The sequence below is a fragment of the Nannobrachium achirus genome (assembly GCF_963921795.1).
Source record: "Nannobrachium achirus genome assembly, chromosome: 24".
Classification (NCBI taxonomy): domain Eukaryota; kingdom Metazoa; phylum Chordata; class Actinopteri; order Myctophiformes; family Myctophidae; genus Nannobrachium; species Nannobrachium achirus.
The window spans coordinates 42,032,578-42,051,853 of NC_137831.1; the positions used below are offsets into that span (position 1 = coordinate 42,032,578).

A 19,276-nucleotide genomic window follows, 5' to 3' on the forward strand; every position below is an offset into this window, starting at 1 on the left:
GATCGAATCGAGTCGCTCTTTGAAAATGAACGATGGGATCTGATTTGCAGTATTGGGAGCCCTTCCTTTTTTTGATGAGGGGGAGTAAATTCTTTACTTAACTAAAAGTATCAATACTGTATAAATACTCTGCCACATCGGATTTAAATGTAGGCCTACTTGAGTAAAAGTACAAAAGTACTGGTATCAAAATGTATTTAAAGTACCAACAGTAGAAAGTACTCAGAATGTCCCATTTCAGTGATTTCACAGGTTTTCCAATGAATAAAATGTGGTAAAACCATTAGAAAATAGCAGATCTACAAGCTGACAATGCATCGCGTTGTGACGCATTGTCAGCTTGTAGATCGGCTATTTTCAAATGGCAGAAGTGTTTATATGGCTGAAATGATTTGTAATTAGAACAAAATCTACAAAGTAACTAGTAACTAAAACGAGCCAGTCTTATGGACGGCTCTTTGAAAGGAACGGATCCTAGAGATCCGGCTCACTTCAAAGAGCCATAAATCCCATCTCTAGTCATCAGGGTGAACATGGTGTAGCAGTACCTGGTACGTCAGCTCCTTCACTCTCCTCTCGTACTTGCGGACACCCTTAATAGCATCTGCTCCTCCTCTCTGGGCTGCGTCGACCTCTGCTTCCAGCTCACGTACCTTCACCGAGGAATTATACAGCATGAGGTTATTATTTCTTCTCATTGCGTTATCCGTGACAATAAGTAGGGGTGTAACGATATAGTAACTGAATCGAAAAATCGATTTTAATTTGCAATGATCTACTATATCGTTTGCAAAAGCAAAATATCGTACCGTTTTGGCTTTGTATCGTATCGTAACGTTTTAAAATGCGGTAATCGGTATCGAATCGTTTTGCAATGCAAATAATTAAATAACTAAGTAACTAAGTAAATTAAAAAGAGGGGTCTAATTACCTTTCCATTCAGCTACTCTTGGTCTATCGATAAATGTGTGTAATCTCTGTGTTCATGTCAAGGTGGGTTTGTCCATATGTGTTGAAATATAATGTCCATGTATTTGCTAGATAATCGCAGTGTTTACTTCCATAATAATAGATTTTGTACACGTTTTACACAGATAAAATGTATTAGCTAAATAGTTACTATATCGATTTAAAATCATTGAATCAAATCGCCATTAATGAACCAATATCGTCCATGTATCGTATCGTTAACCATGTATCGTGATGCGTATCGTATCTCTGTTAAATGTATCGTTATACACCCCTAACAATAAGCTGTGTTTGAAGTGAACCACGCATCTTACCCTGCCCTCCAGTTTCTGGAGCTGCTTCTTGCCTCCCTTCATGGCCAGGTTCTCGGCCTCGTCCAGACGGTGCTGCAGGTCCTTGACCGTGACCTCCAGGTTCTTCTTCATCCTCTCCAGGTGAGCACTGGTGTCCTGCTCCTTCTTCAGCTCCTCCGCCATCATGGCGGCCTGAGAAGGTCATTGTTGCATTGTGTTGCATGTTAATATGAAGCATGATGACATGAAGATGTCTAATAGATAAGGTAAGTAGGGCATCCTAACGTATATCATTGTATCTTATCTCTGCTGTCGGGCTGAAACCTCCTAACTCCAAAATGTTCATTTTCGGGAAAATGAGCTCAAGTGGAGTTGGGAGGTTTTGACCGAAGGGGCTTTTTACTACTTTTCATTGGTTCAATATTATTTTAACCAACACACAGATGTAAAGGGTGTTCAATAGCACATATTTATGAAAAAATAAGAGAGGGCCAATCGGGTGGAGGTAGATGGTTTTGCAGGAAGTGTGGAGTTAGGAGGTTTTGTCCCAAGCACTTTTTACTACTTTCCATTGGTTCAATATTATTTTAACCAACACTCAGCTGTAAAGGGTGTTCAATAGCCCTGATTCATGCCAAAAAAACAAAAACCTCAAAAATGGAGTTAAGAGATTTTGGCCAGACAGTGACGATATGTTAATATGAAGCACGATGACAATTTACAATTTAGGCATTTAGCAGACGAAACTTAATCCAGAGCGATGACATGAGGATCTAATAGATCAGGGGTTCTCAAACCTTTTTAGGCCGTGACCCCCAAAATAAACATATTTGAACTGGGGACCCCCACCCTGACAAGCACTTGGAATTGTAGGTATTACATTTAATGTGACTCGGTTCCACAGATAAATATAAAAATAGCAGATCTACGCCTCGCAGTGCGAGGCGTTGTGAGCATGGAGATCTGCTATTTTCACAATGTTCGCCTCTTGCTTACTTAATATTTGACAGTTTGGCCAGTTTCGTATTAAAACGGTCCTTAAATTGTGACTTTATAAATGTGCAGATACCCTGTATGCACTTATACTGTATGTTGGTTTGTTTACCGTTGAGTGAGAAAAATAAGCTAATCATCTGGGCACCCCACAAAATAATTTGGGGACCCCACTTTGGGTCCCGACCCCAAGTTTGAGAACCACTGTAATAGATAAGGGTAGGGCATCCTTTGCCTGGTTAATAAACCAGACTCTATCACACACTTCGTCACTACCACCAGGGGGTGGTGTTGAGTGGAGTCTGGTTTTAACCAGGCAAGGGCATCCTAACTTACATCAGTGATGGCTTTCTTGGCCTTCTCCTCAGCATTCCTGGCTTCCTGAACACTGTCGTCCACCTCGCCTTGGACCTGGAGCAGGTCTGCCTCGATCTTCTTCTTGGTGTTCAAAAGACTTGTGTTCTAAAACATAGATTCAGTTGAAGAGAGTGAGCATAGCACAGTGTAAATGTTGTTTTATTGTGAGCGTCAAACTTGACTTTTTAATTTTTTATTTAACCTTTATTTAACCAGTAAAAAACACTTTGAGACACAGTCTCTTTTGCAAGTGGGAACTGGTAGAGAGGTAGAAATACAAATTACACAATTCTTGCTGCACATATAAGACACCGACAACAAAAATAAAACATCCATGATACACCACAAATACCTATTAACTCCAAGATGATACACTTTACACAATATAAAAGCTAGTTTACATACATCAGACAGAACTACACACTCAGTGTGAAACCTGTACCAAAAAAGGAAAAAAAAACCTACTGAGAAACTAGTAAACATCCGAGCAAGTGCAAGTGTTTGTATATCTATCTAAAGTGATTTTTTAAAGCTTCTCAGAGGAATTAAAGCTATACTGTGTAAGTTGCTCAACCAGTGGTCAGTAGCTCTATAGCAAACCTCGGTCGCGTCCGCGTCTTTCGGCCGTTTTTCGCCGTGGACCGGGCCTCACAACCCCCGTGTCTGCCTCCACCTCGCCGAGATCTATCTTTTAAGGGGTCCCTGGTTCCTGTGCGTTCAGGCATTCCGGAGAAACGACTCCTTCACCCATGCTTCACCGTTCACTCGAGTATAGAGACACACGGGAGACTACAAATATGGCCGCCCTAGCGACCCCACTTCAAGATGCGCTGTGATTGGCCGGCAGTGTATAACCCTCGCTGTGATTGGCCGGTAGTGTGATGACGTAAATTTTCTGCGAAAACCGGGGCCCGGTCAGGATCATAGAAAACATATAAAGAGAAGGCTTTAGAAGCTGAAAATAACGGAGTGGGTGTTCTAAAACGTTAGCGATTTAACATTTAGGACAATTTTAAGATTTGTTTTATAAAAAAAGTTACATGGTATAACTTTAACACGGCCAATTTGAGTCTGGTCTGAAGGTCATTCCACGACCAGGGACCAAAGAAAGAGAGGCATTTTTTTGCCTCCCTCAGATGTGAATGCAGGTACTACGCAGCGTAACCAGGCATTTGATCTGAGATTTAGCCCATTTCTGACCAATTCGAATTTGGAAGAAATGTAGGAGGGGAGCTCACCACGCTCACGTACCTGAGAGTGCAACAGACCAGTAGTAAGCATGGTGTAAATGTTGTTTTATTCAGAACACACTTGAGCGTTTTCTATTGACTTGCGTACCTGGGAGTGCAACAGTCCAGCGCGCTCGGTGGCGTCCACCAGTTCCTGCTCGGCCAGTTTGCGGCCTCTCTCTGTCTGTTCCAGAGCCACTCTCAGCTCCTCGATCTCGGCCACCATGAGGCCGTTCCTGCGCTCCACCATGGCGGCTTGCTCCTTCAGGTCTTCCTGGGCTCTGAGGGCGTCGTCAAGGTGCAGTTGGGCATCCTGAAGGAAATCACATTGGAGGCGGTTACGTTGAGAGAAACATCCAAATGGGAGTTGTTTGAGAGGTTTCACTGTTTGAATATAAAGCCCCTTTTCCATAAGGTCTGAACCAGAACTAGAACCAGAACTTTCTAGAGCCACGAATTTTCAAGAAGCTGTGAAGTTCCGGGACCAAGTTCTGCTTAGGTTTCCATATAACCAGACCTAACCGGGAAGGTCCCAACAATGAGCAGCAGCGCTGCTGGCCCCGCCCATAGGTTCCCAGAACTCAAGTTTAGTACTACATCAAGAGCAGGACCTAAACAATGGTCCCCAGAACCTTGTCTGAAACCGGGCCGTGCACAATGGAAACAAAAAAATAGGTTCAGGTTCTGGAAAGTTCTGGTGCCGCCTCGTAGTGGAAAAAGGGCTTATGTGTCCGACTACTGTGTCCTGCACCCAGGGGTGTCGCACCGAATTCTGGGCCCTGGGTACAAGGATTCATTGCGGGCCCCCCATGAATGTTCTTCATAGGGGGAGGGGGTTTAATCCATTTAGACTGGGAACGCATTATATACGCATTGTTTTGTGCTTTAACTATTGATGAATAGCAGCACAGCGTGGCACAGAGTGCCGCACTGCGAGCTTGTAGATCTGCTATTTTTTTTTAAATCGTGAAGATTTGTGCCTATAAAACCTATGTTTCTATGTCAGTGGTGCTCAAACCTTTTCATGGGAAGGACCCCCTAAATGATATGTATTAGCCACGGACCCCCATCTCAAAATATTTAGTTCCAGGGACCCCACCCCCCCAGAAGCAAAATCTGAGTTACAAATGTTCGCTTAAAAAAAAATACATACAGGTATATTCAAAGATTTGCACGCATTTTCACGACTTTTCAAAAAAAAATGCAGATCTACAAGCTCGCGGCACCGCGAGCTTGTATATCTGCTATTTTTCAATAGCTAAAGTATAAAATACTTTTGGGCCCTGGTAAGTCAGTCCCACTCCCCCTTCCCTTGTGACGCCCCTGTAAGTGTCCTGCACCTTGAGCTGTCCCTGGACGTTCCTCAGCTGCTTCTGGGCCTCGGCCGCCTGGCGGTTGGCGTGGCTCAGCTGCACCTCCAGCTCGTTCAGGTCTCCCTCCATCTTCTTCTTGACCCTCAGGGCGTCGTTCCTGCTCCTGACCTCGGAGTCCAGGGTGCCCTGCATGGACTCGATCACCCGCTGGCTGTTCCTCTTGACCTGCTCCATCTCCTCGTCCTTCTCCGCCAGCTTGCGGTCCACCTCGCCCTTGATCTGGTTGAGCTCCAGCTGCACGCGAAGGATCTTGCCCTCCTCGTGCTCCAGAGTACCCTGAAAACGTGACACGGCATCGAAAGGTTGCGATGTATAACATAGATCGTATACTGCTACGCTGCTCGACTATAAAACGCATCGAACGAAATCTAAAATATAGACAATTTCTTTGTTCATCCAGGACCTAAAAGGTTTTACCTCAGCTTCCTCCAGGGCTGTCTGGATCTCTGCCTTCTCTGTCTCCACCTGTTTCTTGCCTTTCTCCAGCTCATGGATACTCTTTCCAGTCTCACCCATCTGCTCAGTCAGGTCTGAGATCTCCTCTGCAGTCGATTGAAAAGAAAGAATTGGGAACTTTTGTTTTGCATTTTGCATTTGAATAAAGTTGTGTGTAGCCTGATCCACAACAAGATCTTGAACATTTAAAGAATTACGTAGAGAAAGACTCACGTTGCAGGTTCTTGTTCTCGCGCTTCATGGTCTCCAGTTGGTCCAGAGACTCCTCGTAGGAGTTCTTCATCTTGAACAGCTCAGTGCCGAGAGAACGAGCCTCCTTCTGAGCCCCCTCCAACTCTGCTACACCCTCTTCATACTTCTGTTTCTGTTCTGCCAGGACCTGCACGGCATTTGTAATCAAACGTGTCATTTACACCACTTTGAGGACCTGCACAGCATTTGTAATGACGTGTCATTTACCCCGCTTGAAGGAGTCAAGAATAGGCTCTATGCACAGCAGCCATTGGATGGTCTTCTCACTTCCTTCGGAGGTGTTACCCATAATATTAATGAAGGCTCTGTTCCATTCGGCTCAAACAGAGTCAGGGTGCTGATATTGTGCATGTTGGCTCACTGGAAACACTCTGCTACACCAGGGGGTCTCAAAGTGTGGCCCAGGGACCCTTGTGCTTCCTTGGGGGTTTCAAATGACCCCTTAAAAGGTGTTACTCTGAGAGTGTTCAAATGGAACCAAATGCAGGCGTAAAAGGTTTGAGAACCACTGTGCAACATGAAATGGAACAGAGCCTTCATTAGTATCATTGTTAACACCTTTGAAGGAAGTGGGAAGACCATCCAACTTCTCTCCAAATTGGCTGCTGTGCATAGAGCCTATTATTTGGGTTTTAAACTAGTGAATGTCAAAGCACCTTATCGAAGTTCCTCTGTTTCTTGTCGAGGTTGGCGGCTAAACCGTTGGCCCTCTCCACGTCGATCATGAGGTCTTCCACTTCACCCTGGAGCCTCTGCTTGGTCTTCTCCAGAGAGGCGCACTTGGAATTCACAGCCTCGATTTGCTCCTCTGCCTCCTGAAGACGCTGGGCGAGCTTCTTCCTGTTGGTCAGTGTCGAAAGGAACCAAATTATTACGGGCAATATTTTGCATAGTGAGAGGCAGAGGTGGAAAAGAGAAAGGTATTCACATGTTGTACTTAAGAGTATCAATACTGCACTATTAGATGTACTCCGTTACAAAAACGATATATAAATATCGAAAATAGCAGATCTACAAGCTCAAAACGTGTCGCATCGCGACGCGTTGTGAGCTTGTAGATCGGCTATTTTCAAACAGCCTATAGGTATGACATAGGGCTAAAGTGGTTTATGTATGTTTTATAAAATTATCATTTATACCTGCAAAGTAACTAGTAACTAAAGTTTTCAAATAATTGTAGTAGAGTGAAAGTACAATATTTGGATCCAAGATGTAGTAGAGTAGAAGTAACAGTAAGGGAAATTGGAAATACTCAAGTCAAGTACAGACACTTCAAAAGTGTACTTAAGTACAGTACTGTACTGTAAGTAAATGTACTTGTGTAGTAGTTACTTCACACCACTGGTGAGAGGTACCTGACAGTGTAAAACATTGTCAATAATTTGTAATATACATTCCACATCCCGTGAAGCCTGGCCAATGTGACCCTGGGCGTACAACAAACTTTGAGCGCTTTGTGCCAAGATGTAGGCCAGATGTAGGCCATGCAAGACAGATGTTGGAGCTTAGCTCCTTCCGGGAGCACCGCTCAAAAAGGCGCTTAATTTAGATATGCATCGTGTCAGCAGATATAGAAGCTCACAACGCGGCACCGAGTGCCGCGCTGCGAGCTTGTAGATCTGTTATTTTTGAAAAATCGTGAAAATTCTTTGAATATATCTTTTTTGAAGCAAACGTTTGTAATTCAGATATTTGCTTCTGGGGGGTCCCTGATACATAATATTTTGAGACGGGGGTCCGCAGTCAAATACATATAATTCTAGGGGTCCTTGACTCAAATGTTTGAGAACCACTGCATAGAAACATGCGTTTTTTCAAAAAAGGATTTAGAAGACACTTATAGAATTGGGTCAAAATCTAATTTTCACCATTTTTCAAAAATACCAGATCTACAAGCTCGCAGCGCGCTGTGAGCTTGTATATCTGCTATTTTGTAATAGTTAAAGCATAAAATACTAACAATGCGTACCTGGTCTAAATGGGTTAAAACACTAGTGACTTACTTGGCTTCCTCCAGCTCCTCAGTGCGTTGGACAGCATCAGTCTCATACTTGGCCCTCCACTGAGACACCTCAGCGTTGGCCTTGGACATTCCTCTCTGGAGCTCTGCCTTGGCCTCCTGTTCCTCCTCAAACTGCTCCCTCAGGAGGTCACAGTCGTGGCGGGCAGACTGCACAGCGTGGGCCAGGGCGTTCTTTGCCTGTCAAAAGAAAAACAAAACAAAATAATGTTAGCTGAAGCCTGTTGCCACTTAGCTTCTCTCTGCACCAGTGTTACCAGATGGGAAATGTTGAATTATCGTACCGGAGGCTCAGAATTATCGTATTTGACATGAAACTATCGTACACAGCCAAAAAAGAGAAATCACCCGCGTAAAAAAGTAATTTCACCAAAAAATGTGTCTTTAGTGTAAGAAAGAACCTTGTTTGAGACTCCTGTGTGACAAAAACACATCACATATGCTGTGTGGAGGCAGGCAACTTCCTGGAGCTTACACAAATAAAAGCCTAAAACTGGTCTGGAAAGACACGACTGGCGTTTTTTAATGCATCCAAGTACAGATCTAGGGTCAGATTGACTGATTTCCTGGCTTATTTTGAGAAGCCAAAACGGATCCCGGATCAGCAGCCAGGGAATTCAGTAAATTCACGCTGTTTTTGGCGATATGCCTAAATTATCGCACATTTGGGCATTTTTTGGTTGATCGTACATCGTACAGAGTCAAATTATCGCACAAATACGATAATTATCATACATCTGGCAACTTTAGATACATCTTTGACATATTATGCAGATTAGCTACATATCATGCACTTGTGTGTCTCCTTTCCCCCCTCTCCACTTTCATCTTATGCTCTTATTCTCTTCACTGCAATGGTGGGTCTGCACACACACATATCGTCACTGTCGGGCAGAAACCTCGTAGGCTATCTCCAAGTTTCAAATTTGTACATTTTTTCGCAAAGTAAAGCCCTGCTTCATCATAAGGCCATCGCACAAAAGTAGTGAAAACAGCTGATCCACAAGCACATAACGCCTCGCAACGCGAACTGTTCCTTACCTTAACCTCCTCTTCAATGAGTCTCTTCAACTCCTCAATCTGCTGGGTGAAGGCCTGCTTGCCTCTGGTGAGCTGAGAGACCAGTGCTTCCTTCTCCTCAAGTTGACGAGCAAACTCGCCTGATTGGGAAATTTGGATTATTTGTTTAAAAAATGTCAAACAAATCATCAAATAATGGTTGATCAAAGCATTATATCGTCACTGTCGGGCAGAAACCTCGTATCTCCAAGTTTCAAATTTGTAAATCTTTTCGCGACGCAAAGCCTCGCTTCATCATACAAGGCCGTCGCACAAAAGTAGTGAAAACAGCTGATCTACAAGCACACAACGCCTCGCGGTGCGAGGCGTTGTGTGCTTGTAGATCGGCTGTTTTCACTAGTTTAGATAATTTTTTAAATTATAAATGCAAAACGAACGGTTTTGGACTTACAAGGTTTTCACCCGACAACGACAATATCTAATTATGGTCAGTTTTCTCAAGTACCATCGACAAATCACGTAGGCAACGTAGACCATAAGATGGACATTTACCATTCTCTGTCAACAGTCTCGCTCTCTGAGCTCCGACATCGTTGATCTGGCGAACGTTCTCGTCACTCTTGGCCTTGATTTCACTGAGTTGGTCCTCAAGGGTGCGGCACATCTTCTCGAGATTTCCCTGGAAATGAACGTTGGACATATTCAATCATCGTTTATTCCCTGATAAGGTTCATGGCTTTGATTTGAACAGTAAAGCCACTCGACGCGATTGTGTGAGCGAGGGTTCCAAATTCACGGCCACAAAGGATTTCAGGGCGAAATGAAAATGTGAGTGTTGTGTTGAAGCAATAAGCCACAAGAGGCGAGTGGTTACCTGTTATTTTACACCGGCTGAGAGGCGTAGGGAGACACGAGGCGCAGCCCCTCTCAGCCGGTGTAAAATACAGGTAACCACAAGCCTCGCGTGGCTTATTGCTTTTCTAAAACGCTTACAATATGGCAACATGAAAAATCATAGACATGTACCAATTAAAACTGTTCTATTTGACTAATAATTCACTATAAGGTCTGCTCTGCAAGAAAGTAGTCCCCAGCTACAAGAAAGTATCCCGGCCAGGCTGCAGAAACAACACACCTGTTACTTGCAATCAAGTTCTCTAGTCTAGCTTCACAACACTGTGGAAAGAAATAACGCACCTGGGTTTGATATAAACTGATTAAAGGTGTGGGTTATAGTCTAACATACCACACCAATTAAAGGGAAACCAGCCAATCAGAACCAAGGAATGAAACTAGCCGTTTTAGAACAAGAATGATACGATACAAGGGCACTCCTTCCGTACCTTTGCCTTGGCGACGGCCTCCATGTTGCTGGACAGGTCGTCGATCTCCATCTTGTACTCGCTCTTCTCCTTCTCCAGCTTCTGCTTGACTCTCTGGAGGTTGTCGATCTGCTCGCCCAGCTCCGCCACGCTGTCCGCCTGCTTCTTGCGCAGGGCGGAGGCGGTGGCCTCGTGCTGCAGGGTGGACTCCTCCAGGTCGCGACGCAGCTTCTGGAACTCGGCCTCGCGCTTCTTGTTCATCTCGATCTGCGCGGCCGTGGCGCCGCCGGCCTCCTCCAGCCTCTCGCTGATCTCCTCCAGTTCCCGGGAGAGGTCGGCACGCTGCTTCTCCACCTTGGCGCGCGCGGCGCGCTCCGCCTCGATCTCCTCCTCCAGTTCTTCAATACGGGCCTTTTCAAATCGATGGACGTGTTAAAATCCAGATTTACATGATATTATCGTTATGATTTTAAAGAAGAAGAAAAAAATATATACCTGAAGTTCTTTGATCTTCTTCTGCAGCTGAGCGCCCAGCGATTGTTCATCTTCAATCTTACTCAGAAGCTGGCTGACTTCAAAGTCCTTCCTGTGGAACACATGAAGTCATTATTTTAGTTACTGTAGATTTTTGGATCTACAAGCTTGTAGATCTGCTATTTTTGTGAAAATGTGTGCATATCTTTGAATATACCGTATGTATTTTTTAAGCGAACATCTGTAACTCAAATTCTTCTTCTGGGGGGGTCCCTGGAACTAAATATTTTGAGATAGGGGTCCGTGGCCAAATACATATCATTTTGGGGGTCCTTCACATGAAAAGGTTTGAGCACCACTGACATAGAAAAGACCTTTTTGGAGGATTTGAAATATTCAAATATTTGCACACATTTAAGTGCTGCACTTTGAGCTTGTAGATCTACTATTTTTCAATAGTTAAAGCACAACATAACGCATTCCCGGTCTAAATGGGTTAAACCCCCTCCCCCTATGAAGAAGAACATTCATGGGGGGGCCCGCAGTGAATCCTTGTACCCAAGGCCCAGAATTTGGTGCGACACCCCTGCACGGAGCGATAGTGTTTGTGTCTCCACCGCGGTGCGATCTCCGCTGAATCCAAGCGAGAACGCCCATCTGAAAGGCACTTTTTTTTTTTTCATAACGTTATTATAATATTATTATTATTGTTGGTCCACATTACTTCTTCATCTTCTCGTCAGACTGCTGCTTGTCGTTCTCCAGGTCCATGATGGCTTCCTGGGCCAGTTTCAGATCACCTTCCAGCTTCCTCTTGGTTCTCTCCAGGTCCATGCGGAGCTTCTTCTCTTGCTCCAGAGAACCCTCCAGCTGCACGACAACGTATTTGTCTTGTTATTACAGTTTACAGTTTAGGCATTTAGCAGACGCTTTTAAACCAAAGCGACTTACAATAATATGTCAGTACATCAGCAACAATACAACAAATGCATAGGAATATCAATCAAGAGAAAATAATAATAACATAGGTAGACAACGCACCTAATCAAATTTCTAAAACCTAAAAATGCTTTCTAGCTTCATGTGGGGTCATTGAGGGAAGGGGAGTGTTACAGTAGTGCTATGGGTTTAGGTGGAGTCTGAAGAGGTGAGTTTTCAGTCCATGGCGGAAGCTAGGGAGTGAGTCTGTAGTTCTAAGTGCGACAGGGAGTTCATTCCACAGTTTGGGGCAAATTGTCCAGGACGAGTGGATTTTTGTCCTGGGGTTTTTAGCGAGGGTTCTGTCAGCATCCCTGTGTTGGCTGATCTGAGCGAACGGGTCGGGGTTGTAGGGGTTGATCAGGTTTTGGAGGTATGGAGCATAGTGTTATTCTGTTACGACAGTAAACATATTACCAACTCTCTGAACTCACGTCATCGACTTGCTGCTCCAGCTTGGTCTTGGCCTTGGTCAGAGTGTTGACTTTGTCTTCCTCTGCCTGCAGGTCGTCCAGGGTCTGCTGATGGGCCTCTTGGAGGGCCTTCTTCTCCTTGGTCAGCTTAGCAAGACCTTCATCCTGAGAGGCCATCTCCTCCGTCAGGTTCTTCACCTGAATAACAATAATAACAATAATAATAAATGTTAATACAGGGTTCTTCAACAGGGGGTCCGGGACCCCTAGGAGGTCCCCAGAGTTACTACAGGGGGTCCTCCAAATCTTTAAATATATTAACAACTTGAACCCTAGACCTTTAGCCAAAAATAGCTCACAAAAAAGCTCACAACGCTGGTGTTGTGAGTAGTAGGGCGCTAATTAATAAAAGAAAAAAAAAAGAAAAAAAACACACACACACACACACAAAAGGTTCACATATGGAGATTAGGAGCGATATGGTGATAAATATTGTTGAGACAAATTTGACGAAACCCCAGAGAGGGTGTGATCGCGAACCTTGTTTTCAGTGGCGTGCTTCTCCTTCTCCACTTTGGCCAAGGTGAGCTCCAGGTCATCGATGTCCTTCTTGAGCTCGGAGCACTCGTCCTCCAGCTTGCGCTTCTTGGCGGTCAGCTCGGCGTTGATCTCCTCCTCGTCCTCCAGTCTCTCCGTGGTCTCTTTGAGCTTGGCCTCCAGCTGGATCTTACTTTTGATAAGACCCTCGCACCTCTCCTCGGCGTCGTTCAGAGCCTCGTCTCCCTGGTGGTCAACGGAAAAAGGTAGAGGAAAAAAACACGAGGGAGGAAACATGTCAGCGTTTGTTCTGGTAGAGATACGTGCTTTTGCAGTTGCCCGTTGGAGGGCTACAGACAGGGGCGAAATTAGACCTTATGTCTCATGGGTTTTCAGATCAAAAGGGCCCTGTATTGCTGTGAGGGGGCCCCATAGATTAGGACAGTGGTTCTCAACCTGTGGGGGGTCCCCAGATGATTAACTTAATGTGCAACATTGTTTTCTCACTCAACAGTAAACCAACCAACATAACGTTGAAGTGTCTAGAGGGTATCTGCACATTTCTAAAGTGACAATTTAAGGACTTTTTAATACCTCTAAAAGGACAAATTAAACACTGTCCAAATTGTCAAATATTAGAGAAAGAAATTTTGGGAGGCGTTGTGAGCATGTAGATCGGCTATTTTCACAATAGAACCGTGTTACAAAATGTAATGCCTCAACTCTAAGATAGCAAAAAAATAAAAACTGTTTTGATGCATTCGCTGCCTATGGGAGGTATTGCAACCCTAGATTCAACAGATTAAAGAAAATCTAGTGTTGCACTTTGCGGCTAGGTCTGGAGAGGGCACTTTTTACAGATGGATAAAAGGGCAGGGGCTCAAGCAGGCCCACTTTGATGTATGTGTGCACGACACGTCCCTGTCCAGTGTACTCACTGATGAAGCAGCCGTGTGGAGCGCGTTCCTCTCCTGGGTCATCGCTATCAACTTCTCCTCTAGTTCCTTCTTCTTGGCCACGACGGTGGCATGGTCAGCGACCAACTTCTCATGGTTCTCCTTCAGGTTTGCCATCTCCTTCTCCATCTCAGCGCTCTGCAGGAGAGGCTTGATCTTGTAGTAGACCTTCATCCATGGCCATGTTTTGACATTCATGAATGACCGTATGTTGTATTGGACGGTGAAAACGGCCTCTCTGTGGAAAAGAAATCGCACCCGTGCGAAGTGAGCGGTGCAAACTAATTCCTGCGCAAATCAGTGTTGATAGGCATGCATGGCAATATTCTTTTTGTTGTGTATGATGTCAGTCTAGAGGTCTGCTCAGACTATATAAGTCTTTATTGTCATTTCTCATCAGTTAGTTGACCAAGCTACGGATTGTAGCTTGTAAGAGTGTCATAGTGTAATGATAAGTGACCTTATTTACCTCCAGAGAGGCGAGAAGAGGCCAGAAGATGAATATTTTAGTTTTTCAAAGTCTCTTCATTTGTATTTTAAACTTGTATTAGCTGCCTATCATTTATAGCCTCTGTGACTATGACATCATGGACAGATCAACAGAATCGAAGTGTTTCATTGGTCTAGCGAACTCATGTCATCATCATTTGTGACATCATAGTTTTGGTAAAAAAGCGGTCTATAGGAGCGGTTAGCACCGCTCAAAAACAAAACGTGATTGTGGACAGTGATGGAAGAAATATATGCAGTTATTATAGTGGTTTGACGTTATAACAAAATCGTATTGAACAGTAACTTCCAAATGACACTAAATATTGAATAAAGGATGTTTTCAAAATACCTCCTTGCCATCATCTTGACAAACTCCTTCCTCATGAGGAAACCTCGTGAGAGAGCCTGAGTCATGGTGACCAGAGCGAACAGCTTCTCATCTCGCATCTCCTCAAGGACGCCCAGCAGACCAGCTTTGAAGAACACCTGAACACAACGTCACAAACACTGTAGCTAAACAACCGTAACATCTACTGAATACAATGTTACAAACACTGTAGCTAAACAACCGTAACATCTACTGAATACAATGTTACAAACACTGGAACTAAACAACAGAAGAACACCTGAACACACTAAACACCTGGATACGATGTCACAAACACTGTAGCTAAACAACTGTAACATCTACTGAATACAATGTTACAAACACTGTAGCTAAACAACAGAAGAACACCTGAACAGTAAACACTGTAACTAAACAACCTGAACACAATCTTACTAACAATCTAACTAAACAATTATGTCTAGGGTATCAAGCCGAGGGCCACAACATTGCAGGGGCGACGGTGGCGTTCCCGCTACTCCAGGGACAGTTTTCGTCGTTGTCGGGTGAAAATCTTGTATGCCAAAACCGTTCATTTTGAATTTATCATTTAAAAAATGAGTTAAACTAGTGAAAACAGCCGATCTACAAGCACACAACGCCTCGCGGTGCGAGGCGTTGTGTGCTTGTAGATCTGCTGTTTTCACTACTTTTGTGCGACGGCCTTGTATGATTTGCGAAAGAACGTACAAATTTGGAGATACGAGATTTCCACCCGACAACGACGATATACTAGTGTTGCTGCTGCTCTTATACCACCATTATTACTGGGGTTGGTGTGGGCCAGACAGTAGCCCCCCGCGGGCCGCAAATGGTCCGCGGGCCGCCTATTGGGGAACCCTGACCTAAACTATCTACTTTTAGTCCTCTCTGGATAATGTTAAACCAGGTTCACAGTGTGTTTACCTTGGTGTGTCCAAACTTGTACTCTTCAACAGGGACGGGAAGCGACCCGAGCAGTTTCTCTGAGGCTTTCTTGTTGTCCATGAATGCGCCTTCAGGACATGCGCTGGCATTCAGTACTTTGTACCTGTTTTGTAGGGGTGCAGGAAAAAATCGATTTGAATTCGAATCGTGTTTCTAACATGGTAAGATTCAGAATCGATTCTCGTTTTATTTATTAGATATTATAATTATGATTTTTATTTTATGATTGTATTGTGATATTTTTATTACGATAATTTATTAGATATTATGTTGTGTTTGTACAAGTTAAAAGAATGTGAGCAAGCATGAATAAATCAGACATGTTGTCTTGGATTTACCTTTGTGTGTTTACATTATTGCAATAAGTTGATAAAACCTTTACAATTATAAAAGCTACATAAATGTACTCTGCTTTCATGCCAGCAGACTGGTGTAGATCCTGATATATGAATTGAATAGAGAATTGTTTTGAATAGAGAATCGTTTTGAATCGAGAATCGATTTTAAATCGAAAAAAAAAAAAATCGTTCTGAGTTCGAATCGTTTGGATTTGAAAGAATCTGAAAAAAATCGTGAATCGTGACCCCAAGAATGGATTCTGAATCGAATCGTGGGATACCCAAAGATTCGCAGCCCTATACTGTTTTGTAGAAGTTCATGGTCATTTTGCGTGCCTCGCTGTTATTCGGGGTGGAACTAAAAGCGTGCAGGGAAAAGGAATTGATACCTCTGCTTGAAGTCAGCATATGGGATTCTGCTGGGGAAGCCCTTTCTGCAGATCCTGATGCCCTCCAGGACACCGTTACACCTCAGCTGATGGATGACCAGGAAGTTCTCCATCAGGCCTGTAAAGATTAAAATATTACTATGTTAGAAAAAATATGGTTACATAATTGTTCATTATTATTAAGAGAAAATAGTTACACACTGGCCAAAGTACCGGTAGCATTAAATGATCACCTCACAATCATTGTTTAAATGGATTTTTTTTTCAGAATCCATCGTCTTGTGACATCATCATTTTCCACAAAAAAAAAATATCAATATTTTTGAAAAGAATATTGAGATTTTTATTATCGCGAGAACAATGGCTTCCACTTTAAAATTGCAACTTTTCAGGAATAGAAAGCCTGCAGTTTCTATAAGCTGGATTGCCAATCGATGATGTCACAAGACGATGGGTTTCTGACCTGCCCACAGCCCTCCTCTGAAAAAAAAGACCAATTATATGAACATAGGTTGAAAAGTGGTGGAGTGCCCCTTTAAGTAAAAGTATCAATACTGCAATATAGAAATACTCTCTTGCAAGTAGAAGTACGGAATTCAAAATGTAAATTGAGTAAAAGTATAAAAGTATTGGCATCAATAAGTACTTAAAGTGCCAAAAGTAAAAGTACAAAAAGTTTGAAAATAGCAGATCGGCTATTTTCAAATGGCCAAGGTATAAAATAGGGCTAAAGTGGATTATGTATGTTTTATGATATTATAATGTATATCTGCAAAGTAACTAGTAACTAAAGTTTTCAAATAAATGTAGTTGAGTAAAAGTACAATATTGTAGTGGAGTAGAATTAAAACTATTGGAAATTGGAAATACTAAAGTAAAGTTCAAATAACTCAAAGTGTACTTAAGTACAGTACTTAAGTAAATGTACACCACTGAATCTATGTGTGTGTGTGTGTGTGTGTGTGTGTGTGTGTGTGTGTGTGTGTGTGTGTGTGTGTGTGTGTGTGTGCGTGTGTGCGTGCGTGCGTGCGTGCGTGCGTGCGTGCGTGCGTGCGTGCGTGCGTGCGTGTTTACCTGGAGTCTTGGTCTCATTGGGAATCAGGCAACGCACAAAGTGAGGATGCGTGCGATGCAAGTTGGTCATCAGCAACCCCAAGTTTGCCTAGTGAGACATAAAAGAGACAATTTAATTAGGCTCACAGTAAATGATTAGTACAAACTGATACAATATTAATATCCTCCACTACAATTATTTGAAAACTTTCTAAAACATACTATATTAACCATGAAGGAATACAATAATATAATAATGTTGATAATAATGAATACATATTCTTACCCTGAAAGCACTAGACACAGTCTGCATAGAGCCTCCCTTCTTCTTTTTGCCTCCGCCGCCAGCAACTGTTTACATTTGTCAGAATCATGAGTTATCATTAGTTATATATCTGTCAGAATCATGAGTTATCATTAGTTGTGTTAGAATCATAAGTTATCATTAGTTATAAACAACGTATTATCTGTTTGTATTTGTTAGAATCATGAGTCTTCTTCTTATTCTTGTCGTGCCAATCTTCTCTACACCATTTCGTATACTTCCCCCGCGCTGGGGGCTTGTACTGTATATCTGCTATTTTTGAAAAAGTCGTGAAAATGTGTACAAATCTTTGAATATATGTATTTTTAAAGCAAACGTTTGTAACTCAAATTTGGCTTCTGGGGGGTCCCTGGAACTAGATATTTTGAGATGGGGGTCCGTGGCCAAATAAATATCATTTTGGGGTTCCTTCACATGAAAAAGTTTGAGAACCACTGACATAGTAGTCTCTCAAGAACAGACCAACTGAGCTCCAGTTAAGTGGAAAAGGACCTTTTCTTTGACGATGGCTATAGCCAGATTGCTGACATAGAAACATAGGTTTTTCAAAAAATCTTAGAAGGATTCAAAAGACACTTACAGAATCGGATCAAAATTCAAATTTTCAGGATTTTTCAAAAATAGCAGATCTACAAGCTCGCAGCGCGGCACTCGGTGCCGCGCTGTGAGCTTGTATATCTGCTATTTTGCTATAGTTAAAGCATTAAATAATGATACACAATAATGTGTACCCGTTCTAAATGGGTTAATAAACATACCTTCAGGCTCGGGAGGAGGGTAGAACACGGCCAGCAGCTTCACTGAAGACTTCTGGTACAGCTGCACCACAGAGTCGTTGAGCGGGTCCTTGTTCTTCTCCAGCCAGCCAGTGATGCTGTAGTCCACGGTTCCGGCGTAGTGGACCAGGGAGAAGTGGGCCTCGCCCTTGCCCTTGGCCGGTTTCGGCTTCTCGAAGGCCTTGTTCTTCCCGAGATGCTGGTCGAGCAACTTCTCGGCGAAGGTCTTGTCCGTAGCCTTGGGGAACATGCACTGCTCCTCGAGGATGGAGAAGATGCCCAGGGGCTTTGTAAAGGAGACAAAAGGGACAAATCATCAAAAAACATGATATTAACATCATGTCCATTAAAACGCAACTTAGGGTTGATACCCTCACAAAAACCAGGAACTGGTTGGAATAACGTGTTCCTTCCACGCGCTACGTCCAAACCAGGGAAATCTCCACTGTCAGGTGAAAAGAAGCAACTTGGACTCCTCATGCATTGAAGGAAGCATGAGGTCAGTCCGTTGTCTCCCCAGGCGCGGCAGAGGGAGAGCAGAGCCCAGGATTACATAGGCAATTAGCACTGGGTGACAAAATGGGTTACAAAATTGTGGGATAAAAATTATAAAAAAAAAAAAAAAACGCAACTTAATTGTATACAATCTCAATGAGCACAATCAGGCCTGGAATTTCATCATTTTAGGGTCAAGGCAACCTGGCCTTTGATGTTGTCCATTTTTTGAGGGCACAAAGGCCAAATGCCAGGGCAGGAAGGCCATCAGATAAAACAAGATTTTAGTCCATTGAAAGAATTTGTTGAATTTAAGGGTTAGGGATGATAACCTAATCTGCAGTGAAATAGATAAATGATGTTATTTACAATCTGATCCATGCTCAGCCCTGCACCAATCAAAGTCACTGGATTGTTTTAAAGATGGGGACTCGGGGGAAGTTAAGATTTCAGA

At 43.2% G+C, this 19,276-nt stretch overlaps 1 protein-coding gene across 1 annotated transcript in view; it reads right to left on the reverse strand.

Moving 5' to 3' along the window:
* The window catches only part of LOC308280314 (myosin heavy chain, fast skeletal muscle-like), a gene marked incomplete at both ends in the record, with an annotated part of 34,317 nt that overhangs the window by 2,024 nt on the left and 13,017 nt on the right, over nt 1–19,276 (reverse strand). The window contains 23 exons of the mRNA XM_080720576.1: nt 549–653; nt 1,284–1,454; nt 2,592–2,717; nt 3,951–4,154; nt 5,182–5,490; nt 5,632–5,756; nt 5,884–6,049; nt 6,579–6,762; nt 7,926–8,122; nt 8,984–9,102; nt 9,515–9,641; nt 10,306–10,695; nt 10,780–10,870; nt 11,483–11,628; nt 12,171–12,347; nt 12,690–12,932; nt 13,625–13,880; nt 14,484–14,620; nt 15,426–15,549; nt 16,174–16,291; nt 17,248–17,335; nt 17,513–17,577; nt 18,310–18,613. Of these exons, the coding sequence (XP_080576702.1) occupies nt 549–653; nt 1,284–1,454; nt 2,592–2,717; nt 3,951–4,154; nt 5,182–5,490; nt 5,632–5,756; nt 5,884–6,049; nt 6,579–6,762; nt 7,926–8,122; nt 8,984–9,102; nt 9,515–9,641; nt 10,306–10,695; nt 10,780–10,870; nt 11,483–11,628; nt 12,171–12,347; nt 12,690–12,932; nt 13,625–13,880; nt 14,484–14,620; nt 15,426–15,549; nt 16,174–16,291; nt 17,248–17,335; nt 17,513–17,577; nt 18,310–18,613 (3,972 nt within the window). The remainder of the gene's footprint in view (nt 1–548; nt 654–1,283; nt 1,455–2,591; nt 2,718–3,950; nt 4,155–5,181; nt 5,491–5,631; nt 5,757–5,883; nt 6,050–6,578; nt 6,763–7,925; nt 8,123–8,983; nt 9,103–9,514; nt 9,642–10,305; nt 10,696–10,779; nt 10,871–11,482; nt 11,629–12,170; nt 12,348–12,689; nt 12,933–13,624; nt 13,881–14,483; nt 14,621–15,425; nt 15,550–16,173; nt 16,292–17,247; nt 17,336–17,512; nt 17,578–18,309; nt 18,614–19,276) is intronic.